General features: G+C 42.6%; 1 protein-coding gene across 1 annotated transcript in view; it reads right to left on the reverse strand.

Moving 5' to 3' along the window:
* Nucleotides 1–4,034: 4,034 nt before the first annotated feature.
* LAPTM4B (lysosomal protein transmembrane 4 beta) overlaps nucleotides 4,035–20,850 on the reverse strand; it is a 52,737-nt gene continuing 35,921 nt past the window's right edge. Inside the window, exons 6-7 of the mRNA XM_083517453.1 lie at nucleotides 11,743–11,838; nucleotides 4,035–7,566 (exon numbers count right to left, since the gene is read on the reverse strand). Of these exons, the coding sequence (XP_083373579.1) occupies nucleotides 7,492–7,566; nucleotides 11,743–11,838 (171 nt within the window). The 3' untranslated portion in view covers nucleotides 4,035–7,491. The remainder of the gene's footprint in view (nucleotides 7,567–11,742; nucleotides 11,839–20,850) is intronic.

The raw sequence follows: 20,850 nt of genomic DNA on the forward strand, positions 1-20,850 counted from the left end.
GGAGGCCGGCATGTCCGGGCAGCAGCAGCAACAGCAGCAGCAGCAGCAACTCCCGGCGACGGCTCCTCCTCCGCCCGCTATCGCCGCCACCACCACAACAGCCGCCGCCGCCTCAGCTGCCGCCGTCCCTCAATCCCTCGCTCTGCTGCCTCCTCCCACCCCGGCAAGGGGAAGGGAAAAAACTTTCACTTTTGTGCGTCCCTCCCGGCGTGACGCTGCGCGCTGACGTCACGGGGCGGGGCTTTAATGGTGGTGTGCCGCGAGATATTTTTTCCCGGTAAACAGGTGTGCCGTTGCCCAAAAACGTTTGGGAAACACTGGTGTAGACAGCCAATCATGTTGGGAGTGGGAGTGGCTCAGGCTTTCAGAAATGTATATAAGGAGTTGCTTTGCCTCTGTTTCCCAGTTATGTAGTTCAATAAAGGTTCTTGCTGTTATCACTGTGTCTTGCCTCGTGGGAACCCACCTACACTTCATAGATGCTGGGGACTGACCTCAAGACATGCAAAGCAGATGAGTGACCATTGGGATATGGCTCTCAGAAAGTCTCAAATTCCCCCACTCCTTGTCAGTGGCATGTAAAGAAAGCCCTGTTTGGCCTTCAAATACTGGCTCCAGGATTTTGGAGGCCCTTAGCCATGGCACTCTTAGTGAGTTCCTTGAACCTGAAAGATTCAGAACAAAAATGTTATTAATCTGCATGTGATCCTTTTGGATACTCTGCAAAGTAGGAATGATAGAATGGAAGATGGCTGGCCCTCTGCTGAACCTGAGGTCCTGGCAAATGCTCAACCTTAAGAATATAAGACAAACTTGCTGGAGCAGGCTAAATAACACCTTTTTCAGTAGCTACATTTACTCCCTCATGTACTGTATTTTTTGCTCTATAAGATGCACCAGACCACAAGATGCACCTAGTTTTTGGAGGAGGAAAACAATAAAAAAAATATTCTGAATCTCAAAAGCCAGAACAGCAAGAGTGATCGCTGCGCAGTGAAAGCAGCAATCCCTCTTGCTGTTCTGGCTTCTGGGATAGCTGCGCAGCCTGCATTCGCTCCATAAGACACACACACATTTCTGCTTACTTTTTAGGAGGGAAAAAGTGAGTCTTATAGAGCAAAAAATACGGTAAATATCAGGGCCATTGGCTTAAACTTCTGCCTTCAATGGCCATATAGGAATTATTTTTGTTAGTTAAAAAAGGCTACTGTAATGCACACAAAAATTCATATACATAGAACCCGTTGCATTTAATTGTGCCTTAATAACTTATACAAAACAAACAGCTGTTTCAGGTAAGTGTCAAGATAAAATGTGTTTATAGTGTTTGTTTGTACTTCCAAGTAGCTTTATATTTTTTGGCTGAGCAGCAGTGCTGTCATCCCAGTGATCCAGGATCATATCCATAAGACAGTACATGGATGCAAAAGGTCACAGATCTGGCATCTCCAAATCCAGCTGAATTAATAAAACGAAAAGCTGGCTGGTTTTGCAGAAGCATTTTGGTTGAAATCCAAGGATGTCCAGACGGATGTATTGGAGCCAAAATGCCCTTTGAATGGTGTCAGACGCTATTTTACAGCTTTTAAGATTATGAGTTAAGATGCTGTTAGTGTTTTAATTTTGATTGCTCCTAGCTGAGAAACTCACTTTAAAAACGAGGCAGGAGATTGAATTTACTAGAAGCAATTGTGCGGTCTATTTGCATGATCTAGTAACATACAAACCAGTCACTGGACACTTCATTCAGGGCAAGGCATTGTTAGACACAATTCCCAACTCTTTCCTGACACCTGTTGCTAAACTGGTTACTTTGCTAGAACCATCTCAGAGGTTGCAGCCAAGATGCCTGTCTTGCTAAATCTTGGTAACACACGACCAATTAACAGCCTCATCAAAGATGAAATTCTGAGCAACTGATATTTTGATCGGCACCAGATCTTTCCAGTTGTCACGCCACTATTTCAACAGTTGTTGCATTCCTTTCTCAAAGTAGCTGGACCTTTTCCTAGAAAGTTCATCCAAGAAAGATTATATTTTTGTCAAAGTAGAGCCACTGTCTGTGCATTTGGGTCCAGCAGGAGTCTTCCCAAAGCACTATGTTCCTACTTATGGCATGAGCATAACTCCTCTCAGGCAATGGTGCTTTCTTCACCCTCGCTCTGCTCCTGAAAAAACACTCCTTTGAAACAGCATGGATGTGGCTTGGGCAACTGAAAGGAGTCAAATTGGTGGAAACTGGAGGGACACAGTATACAAACCCATACAATGCACTTTTGAATCCATGTCTATAGCTACCTAGGCTGATTACGCACCATATATTCAAAGCACATTCTCCTCCACCCCCACGTGAAGCCTGGGAACTGTAGTTTAAAGGTGCTGGAAAGTGTAGTTCTGTAGGGAATAAACTATGGTGCCCAGGATTCTTGATGTGTACGTGCATGTATGCAGCTTGGCTTTTGTAGCTTTACACTTCCATAATAATTTTAAGGTTTTAATGTTATTTATTTTCAATATCTATCTACCATCCAAGAACCAAAGTTGTCTAGGCAGTTTGCAAGTTAACAAAAACTGAAACCTAATACGAGAAACATAAAATATAAAACCAGCAAGAAAGTCTTGCTGATTAATTGGGCTGCCATAAAATATTTTTCTGCTGGTGTCAAGCAATAGCATATGTATTACCTGCATTTCCTATGAAACAACAGGAGGAACAGATTTGCCATTCAAGTCAGAAGTGCAATAGAGCATTTTTTTTTAAAAAAAAGACCCATCAAATGTGAGCCGGTGTATAGGGCTACTTTTACAGGCATGGTTCTTGGCTGCTTTGTACATCTGCACACCTAACGCTCAACTATGTATTTTTTTTTAGTACTTCCTAGGTTTCTATGTTAAATCTGCCCATGTGGTGTAGTGAACAGAGTGGCAATCTTAAATTGAGATGTGGAATTAAAACTGTGCCGAACCATGCAGACATTGGTCAGCATTTAGCTACTGTCCCATCAGGCATATGTATCACACATATATCTTGGACAGTGACTCCACGTATTTCATCTTCACCTTCTCAAAGGAAGTGTGATCCAGTGAGACTTATCTATGATAATACAAGAGCTCTACAACTGCTGATATTCTGATTAAAAACACACCCACCCAAGTGAAGAAATGCTGAAATGAAATGCTTGGGGAAAAAGCAGTGCCAAAAACAACCTGCACTGAAGTAGGCATGGACACTTGTATAACACAAGAGTGGAAAAGTACAGTGCAATTCTGGGTCGTATAAGCAACAGAAGAATCAAGGGTTACGATAAAGCAGATGGGAAATGTCTGTTCACTTTGGAATGCTTAAATCTGAGTGCAAAGTAAAACATTTGCTATGTGGGAGAAGGGATTATTGGTTTTGTGTTTTATTTTGTATTCTCTTTTTTTATGTTGTGAAGCGCCTTGTGATCTTCAGATGAAGGGCAGTATAAATAACCACAAACTGCACACAGCACAGCAGGTTAATTATAGGAGTGAAGAATTTGCATGCCTTACCTTTGTTGGTGCTTTTAAAAACAAACAACAGCAACAGCAGCAGCAGCAAGGTCTTAGCTTTTATTGCTGTGTGTAGCAAAGAATATGCAGAAATCTGCGCATCAGACCTTTGAGGTCAGTAGGCTGATCCATGGCGAGTGTCCTTTTTAACTCCCACAACAATGCAGACTATTGTGTCCTGCAAATTAATCTGTCACAATCCCTGAACTTGTGTTAAGAAACTCATATCATCAGCCAAGGCTCTTCTCTCTCTTCACTGTTAGAGTAAGGCAGGTGATGATAAAAGACAACTTGGAAGTACCCTCAACTCTAACTTCCATGCTGAAGTATGAGCTGAGTTAGTTTTCTTCTTCTCTTTTGCAACAGATAGGAAGCGCCCAGAGTAAAAACAGCAGACGAGGCTACGATTTGCATGCAAATAATAAATATAAAATTAGAATCAGTTTTTTTTGGGGGGGGGATGTCTTGTTAGTTGTACAAAGAAAAGGCATACACAGACATGAGGAAATATCCCTTTTTATTAGAGACTGATTTGTTTACACAGAAGATTTGAATGAGAAATATGCACAAGCACTTATTTTCATATGTTCCTTAATATTAAAATAAAATAAAATGAAATAGCTCAACCAAACAAATGCCTAGTATGGTATTGGTCCAGGTAAGCCAAAGCTAAATAAAATCCTAAAATTTAACCTGTCTACAAAGATTGATGCCTTGCAAAGCAAACAAAAACTCCATGCCTACCTACTTAACTCAATGAGGAGGGTTACATATCAATGCACTTATAAGTTTATAAACTAAATTGGAACATATTATTGCCCAGTTGGTAGGTGAGCATAAAGTCATCAATGGTTTGCACAGGGTGTTTAGGCACTCACAGTGGTGCCCTGGCCTCAGGATTTCCTTTCAGCCATCTGGGGCGGAAGAGAGATGTCACATACCGGTAACTTTCAGTGCTTTTTACTTTATTCTCCATTTGATCACTTTGCCAATTTGCAGGGCCTTTCAGAGGCTGTGACGGGCCCCATTGCACCATGTGATGTCATGTGTTCACCGTGTCATGCTGTGTGATGTCATGTGTGTGATGCACATGACGTCACACACACGAGCCAGGCACCCCCAATGTGGGTTGGAACACCTGTTCAGCAACGAGCTATGTAGAATCTAGCACACACACCCTAGAAAAGAATGCTAAAGAACTGTTCTTCTACTACCTGCTAGTAAAACATACTGTTGCTGACCTTACTGAACTTCCTGGCCTAATTCCTTCTACAACCACTGGGTTCGATGACACAATCTGCTGTTGAGCTGACTGCACTCTGCACACAACCCAACAGTGCAGTGGTTCCGGTTGAACTACACATGACACTAGTGATGCTTGCTCAACACGGCTGCTTTCTTTTTGGACAAAAAGCAGCTGAAGGCCCTGACCTGGAATGCGTTCCTCAATAGGGACCCAGTGCAGGCTTCCTGTTGGAAACTGCTCCCCACCCAGGTCACACACATCCATTATTTGCATTCCAAAGGTGTTGTTTGGAATAAGCACTACAGAACTTTGGAGGGCAAAAAGTCACAAGGAGAGAAACAATTTTCAGCAAAAAAAGTGGCACAGTTCTGGACTGGAGCATGCTAAGTTGCACTCTTTGAGGCTTCTCTTAAAGGTAAGATTGGCCAGGTTAAGCATGCTTGTTTAAAAAAATGCAACTAGCATTATTTTGTAGTTTGGTTCCCAGTGACTTAGGATACAAGCCAGGAAGTCCCTGATGTGAGCTTTGACTCTGCTATGAACAAACAAGCTGGCCATTAGGCAAGCCACTCTTAGCCTCAGCCCCACATCTGCAGCATGAAGGTAATAATACTGATCTACCTTACAGGGCTGTTGTAAGGTTAGAAGATAACGAGCGTGCAGTGCTTTGAACCTAAAGCACTTGTAGAAATGCTAATAATTCACAGTAATACTTAACAGGGCACTAATAAATGAATCGCACTAGAATGTTTGTAAATGCAAACAAGAGGACCAAATATTCTCACACTTAAGCAGATAGCTAGATATACATATATTTGATGGGCACAGAGTGTTGTGCCCAAAGATACAACTGGGAGAAATAATTTATCCCAACTGGTGTGTTCCTTAGCATATGGTCCCCAAAGTGCTATATTTACAAGCGGACTCCCATGGGAAAAAGATTCACATTTTGGATACTCAAAGAGGTATTAATTGTTTACCAGACCCAACGACTCCAAAGAACGTATGGCATAACCTTAAATCAAACTGCACACAATCCATACAAAGTTTAGCATTTCAAAATCACCACCGCTTTCAATGGGAGGTTTATGCACTTGCTTGTCTTCCACTGACATGAAAGGAATTTCAAAGTGGTTTCTTCCCATTGTTTGCAATTGTCGGATGGGATGACATCAACAGGCAAAATAAATTATCAGAACTATCATAAGAAGAGAAGGAATTGCTTGGCCAAAGGCTGAAACACAGAATTTCCATAATAAATCTAATCTGGATTAGAGACTATGCCCCCTTTTTTTCACTCGCACATTAATTTGCCATAGATGTGACTGGGTTCACCATCTTGATACAATGCATGATGTGGTACCTTGCAACTCTATCATGTTCTCCAGCTCTGCTTCCTATGATTAATCTTAGGGTCACAGATTAAATCAGTAGGAAATGTATTTGCCAATCCATGTCAAGTGTCAGAAACGTGTGTTTTTCATCTCTCTCTTTTACACATACATACAGACCCCTATTTTAATGTGTATCTAGAGAGAGAGAGAGAGAGAGAGAGAGAGAGAGAGAGAGAGAGAGAGAGAGGTACTCCTTACAAGCATCCTGAGTGAACAGGCCTAGAGTGGGTAGGGAACTGATGTTAACATTAGACTTCCCACTACAGAAAATAGTTGCAGCATCAACAGGGATGCGGGCAGTATTTGCAATGCCTTCAAAAAGCCACATCTGTGCAACTTCAAGGTCCCCAGACCAGCCCACTTAGGGATCCAGATTTGGAGTTGACTTGAAAAAAGGGAGCTTTGGTCTGGAGAACCACATTAAGACTGCTGGCAAGAGAAAGGGGGGAAAAAAGGGCCAGTGGCTGAACTGGCCAATTACAGCTGAACTGGCCAATTCTAGGGCAGGGGGGTGGTAGGTCAAAGGGCTTGCAAGAGCCAAAATTTCTGTAGTAAAAAGTTCAATCTAATCTTGATGCCCAGAGCTCCTCCAATACACATATTTGCCCTCTGCATTTCTGAGCGATTAGCCAGTCAGAAAGCACCTTGGCGCTCAGAGCACAATTCAAAGTGACCTTTTTCTTTTTATTAATAGCTGAGCTAGACCTTTATTTAAAAAAATTGTGTTCTCAACCACAGCTCTGCTGTAGAACGATGAAAATTTGTTTCTTCAAACCACAGGGTAGCTATCCACTTTGTTAAATTTTGAGCTTTGAGGACACAAGCTTTTGCTACCACAGCTGAGAAATGTGTTTAAAAAGGTCTCAAATATTCCTGATGAAATAAATATAAGCTCAACTGTTCAGGGTACCTTCTGTTTTGTTTTATGATTGTGGATTAAAGGACAATGTCACAACCTGAGGCATGATCCAGAAATTAAGAAGACAAGAGAAACAAAATTCCACACTACAGTTTACACCCCTAGAGATTTTCTAGATTTGCAGCAGCAGATGTGAAACCCCCCCCAAAACAAACCTACATTGCAACAATTATCACTTTAGCTAATCAAAATGGTTCTCAAGCCAGTTCAATGCTGCTTTAGGCAAATAGGTTTTTCTTTTGAATAATCTACAGCAAAATAGCAATAAAGACAACCTGGGAGATAATACACCTGTCCTGAAAAATGAAAGAATCTATTGCTCAGGTGTCGTGAAAAGTAAAGCTGTTTGTTCTTTAGGGACATTTCACGCACACACACTCGCTCGCACACACGGCTCCTCATGCAGAAACATAAGGTGGTGGGGGGTCTTTGGCAGCGCCATTTGCAGGATCATCATAGGGTGGCAGCAACACCTGGGGAGCAGCAAAAAGGAAAGAATCAGTTTTGAAAATGTAAAAATCCACAAAGACTCATGTGAATCCATTACCAAGTTTTCTGCCTCTCAGCCTCAGTAGGTTTCCGAGCAAAATTCAAAGTGCTGGTGCTGATCTTTAAAGCCCTCAACGGTCTCGGTCCTATATACCTGAAGGAGCATCTCCACCCCCATCGTTCTGCCCGGACACTGAGATCCTGCGCCGAGGGCCTTCTGGCGGTTCCCTCATTGCGAGAAGTGAGATTACAGGGAACCCAGCAAAGGGCCTTCTCGGTAGTGGCGCCCGCCCTGTGGAATGCCCTCCCATCAGATGTCAAAGAAATAAACAAGTATCTAACGTTTAGAAGACATCTGAAGGCAGCCCTGTTTAGGGAAGTTTTTAATGTTTGAAGTTCTTATATCACCTACACCACGGGGTTGTTGTGAGTTTGAAATGGGGAGGAGGAGAACCATGTATACCACCTTGAGCTCCTCGGAAGAAAAAAGGTGGTATATAAACGTAATATAAATAACTACATTTGTATCCCATTTTTGTTCCTTGGCAAGGGGCTGAGGGACTGGTACATGGTACTGCCCCAGTTTTTCTCCCTAGCAAACCCTATAATTTGGCTGGACAGGGAATCGGGTAACCAATCTTACACTACTCACACAAGGTTGCCAACGTCAGGCAGTTTTTAACCCTCCCGCTCAGCAGTCCTGTAAAACATATCCAACTACGTTCAGTAGGTTGCTCCAAGCTTTCTGAGGGCTGCAGGGGGCAGGGAAATGGAAATATTGGTTGTGTAAGCTGCCATCTGTTGTTGGCTAGAACCCAGGTAGTACACAAATGGTCTGGAAATGGCACCCAGTACGGACCAGAGTCTGCTGCTGAATCCTCGCTCTTCATAGCTAGGGAGGCGAGGAGGCAAGGAAAAGAGCAAGATAATGAAAACAGAAGTATAAGGAAGAGGCGTCAGAGGCCAAGTGCAGTTGTGGATTTGAGCTGATGCACTGTAAACATTTCTGACACGGAACCAAAATCTGATCTACAGCATCAGGCTGGAACATCCCCAAGTGTTAAGTGTTTTTCCTTCTGCCACACCTTCGTTCAAGGTGGCTGATGGAGTAATTCCAGAATAAGTACTACTAAGGCTGGACTTGTGCTGAACACCTCTAAAGATTAGCAACTTCAAACTTTAAATTCCACAAGGAGAGAACAGCACACACGCAACATGTTGCAGACATATTGGGTTTAAACAAAACTGCACTTTAAAAAAATAAATAAATCAGACATTTGCTTCTCAGTCCTCTTGTTGTTTTGTCTCAGGAGACATTCCTTCCACACCAGCACAGCTGTGAAGAGCTAGCAGCAGCAGCAAACCTTTGTTTCCTTCAGCCAAGCATTGTAATGGAGCAAATAGTCAAGAGCTTAGGAGAAACATGAGAGGCCAGGTCATTAAACTGACCACCTGCTTCACTTTAGGTTCCCTCCCTCCCAAGCCCTATTGTGGTGATGTATCTGTGGCTACGCAAACATATTAAAAGACCACCCAGGGACACCAACAGATTAGTGCAGATTGATGGGGCTGCTGCATCATGCATAGGGAGCTATGAGGCTCTGCCTGTTCAGTCAAATCAAATGCAAGTGGAATGGGGGGGGGCGAGTATGGAAAAAGGCAAGCATGCCCCTTCCATTTGCCATTTTTATTATTTGACATATTAGTGAGTTATTACAAAACAGCCTCTTAGTAGCTTACAAAAAAAGGTTAAAACCCCAAAAGGCAAAACATTAGAAATACATTTCAATGAAACCATTCCATTAATCACGAACCCATTTTAAAGTGCTGGTTTTGACCTATAAAGCCTTGTGTGGCTCAGGACCCCAATGAGACCACCTCTCTCCATGTGAACCAATCTGGATCCTGCTTTCAGCATCCAAAGCCTTCTTCATGTGCCCCTTCCAAGGGAGGTGTGGTGAATGGCAACATGAGAACCGGCCTTTTCAGTGGTGGCTCCTTGCTTAAGGAATGCTCTCCTCAGGGAGGTGTGGCTGGCAACATCGCTATCTACTTTTAGGCACCAGGCAAACATTTCTTTCTTTCTTTACCTAGGGCTCTGGCCCTTACTTTGGAGCAGCAGTTCTCAACCTGTGGGTCCCCAGATGTTGTTGGACTACAACTCCCATCATCCCTGAGCTCTGGCCTTGCTTGCTAAGGGTGATGGGAGTTGTAGTTCAACAACATCTGGGGACCCACAGGTTGAGAAAGGCTGCTTTGGAGGGTTCTATATATCTATGGGCTCTTTCAGTGGGTAGCATGCGTTACACCTGTCGTTTAGATGTACAAATGTGTTTTTAGGTTTTTATTCTATTTCAGTTTTTTACCAGCTTCAAACTTTGTACTATTTTGTACATAATAATTTGGGTTATGTCTTGCAAATAAAAGTGATTAATAAGTGCGAATAAAATCATCCCAGTAGAAAAATAACAAAAACTTCAGAAGCAAGTGCAGGGTCCCATGTCAAGTTCTGCCCCCAGAACTGCTTGTGATCATTGGCGGTGGCAGGCACTAGCCCCCACAGTGGACCCGTGAACATGCCACTACTCTGAGAAGGACTCCATACCTTGTATTCTTTGTTCTGCCACTTGGGGAGAACCATGTCTTGCATTAACATTGTTGTTCTTAGAATACTGTACAAGCACGCTGCTCTGGTTTTTACAAACCCGAACATGGTTTGGAGATTCTGTCTGAAGCACACAGGCCATGTGCCGCTTGTTTAAGCTTTCCTTAATGCATTATCATCTGTCAAGAAGTAGACTCCAGAGTGCCTCCCTCTTCGCCTGGGCAGGAAGCAACCTAAATGTTTATCTATGAGCATTTCCATTAGAAACCACCCTGGAGTGATTACAGATGGAAGCTGGACTGCCCTGAGATAATTTATAACCTCAAATTCGCTGCGCTGCCAAAACATTCTTAAGCGCACATTTGTACATTTTCCATGTGCACGGGTATATGGCTGCCCAATTACAGAAGTCCTCTATTATTTTTAGGAAAATAAAAGGGCTCCCTCTTTAGGCAAACAGCACACGTTTAGCAGATACAGTTTCATAAAATATATACTGTGCTGTAGCGAGATCATCTGGGATTCATTAAGATAATATATCCAAGAAAATGGCTGGTAGCTCCTCATCTGCAGCAGAGTTTGTGGAGAAGAACCTTAGATTCTTCCAACACATTGGTGTGGACCATCAGAGGTCCTAGTCATAACAAAGCAGCTCTATTGCTGAAATGACATTAAAATGTTCCGGAATAGGATGCATCAATGTTTGGGGTAGGGACTTGTCACTGGCACACATTCTCTTCCCCCAGGGCTTCCTAGATTCCAGGGACCACAGAATGTTTAAGGAAGGAAGAGGACTTGGAGCAGGAGGAGGAGGAGCAGGCAGAGAGTCAAGAACTGTTTGAAAGTTGTCTTGTTTTCCACAAAATAACATGGATAGCACAGACACAGGTATGTGCCTGGTGGTTGTAAAAGGCTGCAAACTGAACATCCCTTGGGTGTACTATGGTTTTACCAGGTGGAGTTATGCATCAGTTTTGTGCCTGTGCATTTGCTTCTTACGCTGCCCTCTCCCTTTTTATCATGCTGCAATTCAACACCTCCAGGGTTAATTTAATCATTGCTTCCTAGTGTGACTGAACCTGATGAACCCTCACACGCCCCAGCAAATGGTGTTCCGAAGTAAGCATATTGCCTCTGAGCCATGAGAGAAGGCTCCATTTAACCACAGTTGACGAATTACTGTAATCTCTTTTGCAGAAAGACTGATTTGGTTGACAGCCCTTCATTACTCAGCTGCAATTTGCACGAGAGGGAACCACGCTTGCCTATCCTGTTTGTGTGAATCAGCTCTGGAAAGCAGTAGTTTACAATGTGGCTAAGCAAGACATTGCTTTCTCCACAGCAATGCACTGATGGGGCATTTGGTCTGGAGGATATTACAGTACCTGTACTAGGTGCTACCATCATCCAGAGTGCATCAGAAATGGGGGCTCCCCCAAAGTAACTGGAAACAGAAGTCAACAGCAACAACAACGGGCTAGACAAGAAAGTGGTTTCATGCCTACATTCCACACCCAAAGGCTGTCAGAGCCCCATTTAATTTTGACATCCTTACCGCTGTGTCATTAGTAGTAATGTAGACCAGGACATCTGAGTTGTTTCTGTTGTTAATGTATCGATAACAGTTCCATACACAGCTGATCAGGTAAGCCTGCGTGAGGAAGCAGAGGCAGAGAAAGAAGATTTGTTGAATTTGTAACAGATTTTCTTTACCACACACTCTTCACTGAAACATGCTACGTGATGATTAAGAAGTTGATTTATTTTATTTTTTTGTAGTCTGTCCAAACGTTTCCAAGCACAGTTCAAAGTGTTGGTCCTGACCGTTAAAGCCCTAAATGGCCTCGGCCCAATATACCTGAAGCAGTGTCTCCTTCTGGAAGTTCCCTCACTGCGAGAAGCGAAGTTATAGAGAACCAGGCAGAGGGCCTTCTTGGTAGTGGCGCCCGCCCTGTGGAACACCCTCCCACCAGATGTCAAAGAAAAAAACAACTATCTGACGTTTAGAAGAAATCTGAATGCAGCCCTGTTTAGGGAAGTTTTTAATGATTGATGTTTTAATGTATTTTTTATCTTTTGTTGGGAGCTGCTCAGAGTGACTGGAGAAACCCAGCCAGATGGGCAGGGAATAAACAACAGCAACAACAACAGCAACAACAACAATTACACTAACTTGTTGTAGCAAAAAACCAGAACAGGTGAGCATTTTGATACCATAAAGCTGAGTCACCTATGGAGAGTCCGAATTGACTGCAGGCTGGAAGAGTCCTCGAGTTTCTATTAGTGGATTATTATTTTTTTACCCCTTGGTAGCCCATGGATGTCATGGAGCATGACTCTTTCGATGTGCCCCTTCCCTAGGGGTACAATGCCCTGGTGTTCAAATCATTGACAGGCATGTTTGGCAAATGCATTGTGAAGGCAAGGCTTCCTCAACAGGGGAAAAATGCTGTAGTAAGTCCTTTTTTGAAGATGTCAACGGGGAGGCTTCTAAAAATTTATGTGGATTTATTCCACCTGTATAGACTTATTTGCACGGCTGCTTTAAATGCTTTAAAAGACTTAACAGATGGTAGTATGGATGTGATATCTGGAGAATTTCCAAGTGAAGCACTATGCCTCAGAGGGATTTTTTGGCCTCTGAGAGATGAAGGGGAATCTCTATGAAGCAGTGCAACTCAAAGCAGGGACTCCTGAAATACTTCGCTGCACCTCAGCTGTCCTGATGTCAAAAAATGCTGCAGACAAGCATCTCATTAAAGCAAAAGTCACGTCTCTAAACATACTAGGGAGTGGGTGATGGGGGAAGGAACAACAAGCACAAGACTGGGGAGAGCTCCATTATAACAGGGCGGCTTGTCATCTATATGGAAGATTTTACCTGGAAAACAAATCCCTTTTAGCTATTCCTCCCCAAACAAGGTGCCCAGCACAAAATCCTCTGGACTTATTTTGCCTACAATTTGGCAGGCTTCATCCACCCTAGAAAATTTGCCTGCAAATTTTACCCACTTCCATGAAAGAAAAAAGTTAGAGCTATGTTTTTTAGAAAATTTCCCTGCAGTGAATGGGGTTGGGGGTTCAACATGAAGCAGGCTTGAACGGAGTCCGACTGAGGCAATCTGTTTTCTGAAGCACCCAATCAGAGTCCAAACCAATCTTGCACAACCCTAGATTTTGGCTCTAATCCTATACACACTTGCTTCCATGTAAATCCCATTGAACTAAGTGAGGCTTACTTTTGAGTAGACAAAGACACACATAGGATTGCTCTGTTTAAGCCAAGCTCTCAAAGGCAAAGGCTAAAGTAGATGGATCTTATAAATGTTACAAAACCAGAAAATGCAGAGTTCAGAGAGTCCAAATCCATATCTCTTTACCTTTTCCCCAAGGAAGTCCAGATGTAGGCCATAACCAAAAAAATGCAGGAATGCTAAGCTTAAGTTGCTCCCGAGCCAATGTATTAGAACAAAATTACAACTGTTATATTAAAATCACAGCAACCTAGGCTTCTCACTGTGCTGCAAACATTTTTAAACCTTTGCTGCTGGAGTCACTATTGTTCCACCTACCAGTGCTTGCAGCTAAGCCCCCAAAGCACGTTGTTACTTCGTAGTAGTTCCGTATAAACCAAGCAAACAAAGTTTTCCTAACCAAGGAGGTCACCAGCTCGCCCACAACAGGCAAATGGAAGCCAGAGACACCACCTACGCGTGCTTGGGAAGATGAGCAGCTAAAACCAGCATGCTAGCCAAATGTCTTGGACACACACAGGCAGATGCCGAGCCCTTGCAATGGAAACTCATTTTGCCCCAGCAAATTTCCTGCTGATTTGTCCCGAAAAGCCTTTTATTCTACTGAAAAACCATTAGGCTGAGTCACTGACCTATTTTGCAGCGCATACCTTTCCTATCCAAAAATAAGGGAGTGAATTTTCACTTGCAGTTCTACAGATCTATGGTAAGAACACACTTAGAATCCTGTGTACAGTTCTGGTTAACTCACTTCAAAAAAAGGATACTGTAGAGCTAAGGTTCAGAGAAGGGCAACCAGAGTGATCGATGAGATGGAGAAAAGCGTCAAACGCCCCCATATGGATCGTTTACAACATTGTGGGGTTATGTTCTTATGAAAGCACTATAGAAAAGCATTATTAAAGACTGAATATTAGCCTTCTAAAGTACAAAGTGTTCTACAATCTAGATCACTCAGCCTCCTTAGAACACTGTGGAATATAAAAGCAGCCAATTATTTTTGCACGCCACGAATTAAAGCTGAGAGTCAGCAATTTGCCTGAGGGTCACAAAGTGAGTTTATTCATGGATGAGCAGGGATAAAAACCACAGAGGTTGATGCCAAATGTTTGCCACTCACGCTCAGAACGACAGATGTTGCTTAAGGGAAGGAAGCCTTAGAAGAACTCAATTGCAATTAATTGCTATGTATGCTTATTCCACATGCAGCAATGCATACATGAATGCAGCAATTATGTACTTTATTTTTTCATTCATTTTATTTTAATATTTAATACTCTGCACTTCAATCCCTATGATGGTACTTAGAGCAACTTGCAAAGTTAAAAGCCATAAACAATAAAATCAGTATAAAGAAACAAACAGCCACAGACCAAACAGCATGGAATATAATAAAACACTACTACTACTACTACTACTACTAACTTATTATTTATACCCCACCCATCTGGCCGGGTTTCCCTAGCCACTCTGGGCGGCTTCCAACAGGATATTAAAAACACAGTAAAAGATCAAACATTAAAAACTTCCCTAAACAGGATTCTTTGACATCTGTTGGGAGGGCGTTCCACAGGGCAGGCGCCACTACCGAGAAGGCCCTCTGTCTGGTTCCCTGTGACTTTGCTTCTTGCAGGGAGGGAACCACCAGAAGGCCCTCGGAGCTGGACCACAGTGTCTGGGCTGGGCCCAGGGCATTTAGGGCTTTAAAGGTCAGCACCAACACTTTGAATTGTGCCCGGAAACATAAAGTAAAAAGATGTAGATCTAGACACAGGGTCTTTTTTCTTTGTCTACTTAGAAGCATTTTCAACATAAGAAGGTGCAAAGCGTCAGGAGGAACCATTGTCCCCTTAACAGCCTGAAATACTATTATTTGGAGTCAGAACCTGCTATCTTTTGGAATTACTTTCATTTATTCATGGGAAACTAGAAGCAGCCATGCATATATACCCACTGAAGCGTACACCTAAAGTATGAATCTGTTGGAAAGCATGTGTATCTTACACCTCCCTGTTGAATGTACTCCTTGCGGCAAACTCAGATAATATATACGGAGCCAGTTCAGATGTGATGCTAAACTATGGTTTAGCATTATGGGCACAAACCATGGCAAGCCTTGGGTTTCCAGTTCCCTCTGGCATGAGCCAGACAAAAAAAAGAAAAGCATCTGCTTCTGATTTCAAGCCAGCTAGATTATGTGGGAAGTTGGGAAACTCCAGTTAGTTTATGAACCATGGTTAGTGATCAAGCCAGGTTTATAAAGCATGGTTTGATTCTGGCTTGGTTTAAATGAAGTAGCCTTGGTCTAAATTTACCAAAGTGCTCTGTGGATGTAATGTTCGGATATAATGGGGAACTCTGGTTAGTTTAAAGCGGAAAGCAACAAATTTGGATCACTTTCTCTTCTGCACGCCTGAGAAGGACTCGGAGGTGTACAAATATGAGGCTTACTGCAGTTTATTCATGTAATACGAAGATATCATTTAGTGCTACCTCTGAACTGGCCATCTGTATAATGTGTGAAATTGATTCCTCATCAAAGAGGGATCGTGTTGCACTCGGGCCTTAGAGCACCCCCCACCTGCTGGGGTGGGCAGGGCCATGCCCTCCTCCACTCCGGTTGGTCGTTCCCCAGTTGCTTGGGCCTAAAGCCAATCACTTGGCTTGGGGGGCGGCTGGGGAACAATATATAACCCTGTGCGTCATTTGCCGGTCCTCTTTGCCTTCGCGCAGTGGATCCCCCGCCCGCCTTCCCTTTATTTAGGTTTGCCTGGCCTTGCTATGGTCTTCATTGGTCGCCTGTTTTGTAATGGGGGCCTGGTAGGAATTTTTCCATCTAGCGAATTGGCAGGACCATTTGGTTTTCGCCTACCACCGTAGCAATCGTCACAACTTTGTAAGGTTTGGCGGTTAGGCATTGGATCAGCAATGGTGGGGAGGGGAGGTGGCAGCCATCACCTACCCCTCCAAGCTCAAGGGTATTCCGTTAAACACAGTGTTTCTCAACCTGTGGGTCCCCAGATGTTGTTGGACTACAACTCCCAGCATTCCTAGCCAGCATAACCAGTGGTCAGGGAAGATGGGAGTTGTAGTCCAACAACATCTGGGGACCCACAGGTTGAGAACCGCTGAATTAAAGGAATCAGGGGTTGGCCTGGGTCTTGTCCTAGCGGTGGGCCATACCAGGACCCCACGGGGGCACCGAGGGGAGCTCAAGCCCGCCCGCAAGGGTGGTGCTCTCTCCTGCTGGCGGTCTTTCACTCTTGTTATCAGATTCACCATGAAAGCGGTTGGGAATCCAATATAGTCTGGTGATTCCAATGCCTAAGCCAATACCACTCACATTTTGTATTCAATGAAGTTGTGGCCTAAATTTTGCCCAGTAATGTAAACTAAAATCCTGTGTCACTGTGTCTCATTTCTTGGGGGTGCTTGGGGGTCTCGAAGTGCAAATGAGCCTATTAGTGCTACATAAATTAAAACCATGAAATTTCAACATCATCATGTCCTTGGGCCCTTTTAATATTTTAAATAAATGAATAGAGCATGCCTTCACTGTCTATACATTGCATTTTAAACAGAACTTGTACACTCTCTTCTAAGGAAGTAAGGCAAAAATCCTGGAATATAGTTAAAGAGCTGCATAATTTAACTCCCTATTATTTAGTTCAATTTTAGTAGCACCCTTCTTTTCCCAGTTGTAAAATCACCGTAACCTTATATACCATGATGAGTATAAAAAAATTAATTGGTCATACTTTGTTTCAAATGCTTCTGTGTTTTTGAGAGTAAATGCAGAGTGGGTGGGGGCGGGGGGCAATTTCATCTTGGTTTAAGCAAATGCAATGTGGTAAAAGTTTTTCCCCCCTTTCCAAAAAAAGAATACAGCAGAAGAAAGTAGAGATGGCCAAACATAAAACACTCTCTATGTACAGGAAACCACAAAGCAGTGCTCTGCTGCCTGCCAAAGATTAATAGGATCCAGTGGTTTGGTTTTTACAAGGCTTTAAAGGGCTACTAACACAGAGTGGGCTTCATTTGTTGGCTCATAAGCAATGGCAAATTTAAAATGAATCTTTAATAAAAGTAAGACAGACATGCACTTCAAACAGAATAGCTGCTCCTTGCCCTTCCCCCCCCCTGAAGGGCACGTGTGAATCTTTCCCCGGCCTGGCAGAACTTTTACTAATTCAAAACAAATTTTCAATATGCAGGCCTTGTGAAATTTGCTGACAGCGGAGAAATATTGGGTGGGATTGGGAGGAACGAAAATTCATACAAGCAAGTATAAGAGGGGATGGGGTAAGTGGCTTAAAAATAGCATTGCTGAGAAAATGAGTTGAGGCTTATACTTTACCCGCAAATGGTACTGGGTCAGCAATGCAATATGGTTACAAAGAAACATAATCCTATTCCAGAGTGCATTTAGCAGAAGCATAGCCAAAACTCAGAAATAATATTATTTTCCTCTAGCTGGACAAATTTTTGGGTCCAAAAGTATATTGTAGAAGAGCAATCATAACTTTTGAGTTTGGGATTTAAATTGTGTAAGTAAATAAAAGCAATCGTTTATACTGGAGAAAAGATAACAGTGGTAGGACGGAAGAAAACGCCAACAAGTCTTCAAAGATCTGAAATATTGTGTATAAACAGAAAGGAAAATGCTTGTTGTCTACCCTAAAAGAAAAGGATGGGGCAAAGAAAAAAAATATATTGAATAAAAAATACTTAGAACTTCCTACAAAGAACATCTCAGTCATGGAACTTGTTGGACAACCAAAGTTGGAAATATTTGTTGGCAGAGACTATTAAAAAGAAGCTAGCCAGAGCACTTGTCATCTTCTAGGTCTGAGGAGTCATGCATTCTGGCAAGGGTTTCCAAAGCTTGTTTAATTTTTGACTGTCCAAGCTGAACACAGTCCTCTAGCTACTGATCAATACTTTCCAACACTACCGTATTAAAAAGACATTAAATGCATCCATAGACTATCTCATCATTAATGCCTTGAAAATGTAGCATTTTCACTGTGAGATAATGAGAGTTGCACCAGGATTTAAAATAAAAAGAAGATTCAGTAGTTCTGTTGTTGGAAACTAAAATGTCATCCTCGGACTTAGGCCAGGAATCACCATCACCTGGTGGTACCCTTGAGGTCTCACCTGTGACCTAATGAGATTGTGTGGGAGGTTACGTTTTTCTCCTTTGAAAAGTACAGGGCTTTCTTCCCCAGCTGGAACTCACTGGAACTCAGTTCCAGCACCATTGCCATTATAAGAGAAACAAGGGAGATGTTCTTGGTGAGTTCCAGCACCTCTCTTTCAAGAAAAACAGCACTGGGAAAGTACATAGAGATGAAGGAGGAAGTTGGAAGAGTGACTTCCTCTTTCAGTTCTACGTGCTTTTCAAGGCTCAGACTAATTCTTATTTGAACAGATTTTTATCCAGATTGCTTGTAAAAGTGAAGTGTGTGCACGCATGTTTTCTCTCTTTCTGTCTCTCAGGGAAGTGTGCTGATCCATTGGGTGCGGGAAAGATTAAAGCCATGGCATTTGCTAAAGCATTCAAATCTGCCCACAGGCCTTCAAACCATGGGTGACAGCTGACGTAAGCTAAAGGCAAACTCAGTGATAATTCAGATATACACGGAATGCAAAGTCATAATAAGAAATGGGAGATAACCACCAAAAATTCAAACAAAATGGAAGGCAAGAGAATGGTCTAGATGCAAAGCAGAATGGGGCTGATCAAGGCCATGGCAAAATTATTTACTCTGCATTGTCTTTGCAGTGTTTCAGGATAGAAGTAAAATTCCATTCCATTTTGTTTGAAAATATTATCTTGCTCCATTTATAAAGTTGAGTGTTCCGGCTCCAGATGATCCATTCCAAGAAAAAGGTATTAAAAAAATTAAGAACATATGTTCTAGAAAAAATAAATAAAAGGTTTTATTTTAGGATGCTTTGGGGGATTGTGGTAGATGATGTGTTTGAAGAACTACAGGCAACATTTAGCAGCTCCAATTATGTCTAGATACAGATAATATTTTACAGAACGCTGGGTGATTTGAAAGAGCGGGTCATTGCTTGTGGTGTAAACAATCATACCACTTTTGCCTCTGGTTAACATAGTTGGAAGGTAGTTTTAAAAATCCAACCCTGCAAAACCTGTTGGGGAAACGATGCGGTTTTCACAATGAGAAGGGAAGCTGCTTTCAAATCGCCTTCAACTCTCTTTGAAATTAAAAAGCTGAATAACTTTCCAGCAGAAATAAATTGGGGGCCTATACTTCTGCCATTCTGTCTATTTTCAAGATACCTGTCCTTTGCTTCTATCCTCAATGATTATGTCAGACTGCCTCTGCTACTTGACAGGTGCTGTTATTAGGAAAAGGGAATGAACTCAGAAATATTGAAATGCAGTACCGTTTCATTTCGTTTCCTGGAAATGTTGCTATCTGCTATATCTATCAATGGTGGAGGACATGCTGCACTTGATTATGGATTTCATTTCATTATACAGAATCCATAAATCTGCAGAGCACATTTATGGTTTATGCAAAACACAAGGAATGCAAATGAGAATACCAGAAGCTGATTGAACTTATGCATCAAGTTTGTACCTCTCACTTAGCAAGTCAAAGGAACAAAAAATGATACAGCCATTATAATGGACATATAGGCTAATGTCCACCTTCCCAATTAAAAAAATAACAGCCTTGGCCTTGCTTTCTCCATTTTTGCCCGTTGAAGGGTTTTCCATCTCCAAGTAACAAAAGGGTAGTCCAATAAATGAGATAATCTTGACCTACTTTCAGCCTGAACAGCAAAACCTGTTATGACAGAAAACTTTTATTTAAGCCAGTTAATGTTCTTGAAGTAAATGGGACCGAAAATCCAACCATACAGTACAAGCTTAGCTAACTTGTGTATCACAGCTGGTGGCTCATTCTAGCAAATCCACAGGGCAACTACACATTTAACCATTCTATTTCTACAACAACCATTGGGAATGTGGGGCTAAGGAACAGCAGCTTCTCCCACTCTTGATTGCTGCTTATCAGACTCTCGCTAGAGCAGTCAATCAAGATTTAGACAAAAGGCAATCATTTGCCCCTGGCGCATGCTCACTGCAGGTAGTCATGGGTCATATTTCAAAATGAGAACATGCTCTTCTGCTTCCTGAAGATTCCTCTACAATGCTTTGCTTGGAAGGGCTATTTCATGGATCCAATCCAAAAAGCAGCATGGGAACTTCTGCATGGGTATGGAATTTTAGAACAGGGATAGGGAAACTGTGGTCCTCCAGATGTTACTGGACTCCCATCATCCCTGACCAGCCTGGGGCTGATGAGAGTTGGGAGTCTAAAAGCTCCCCTGCCACTGCTATAGAACATCTCAACTGTGTAATC

The sequence above is a fragment of the Podarcis liolepis genome (genome assembly GCF_965112155.1).
Source record: "Podarcis liolepis genome assembly, chromosome: 8".
Lineage (NCBI taxonomy): Eukaryota > Metazoa > Chordata > Lepidosauria > Squamata > Lacertidae > Podarcis > Podarcis liolepis.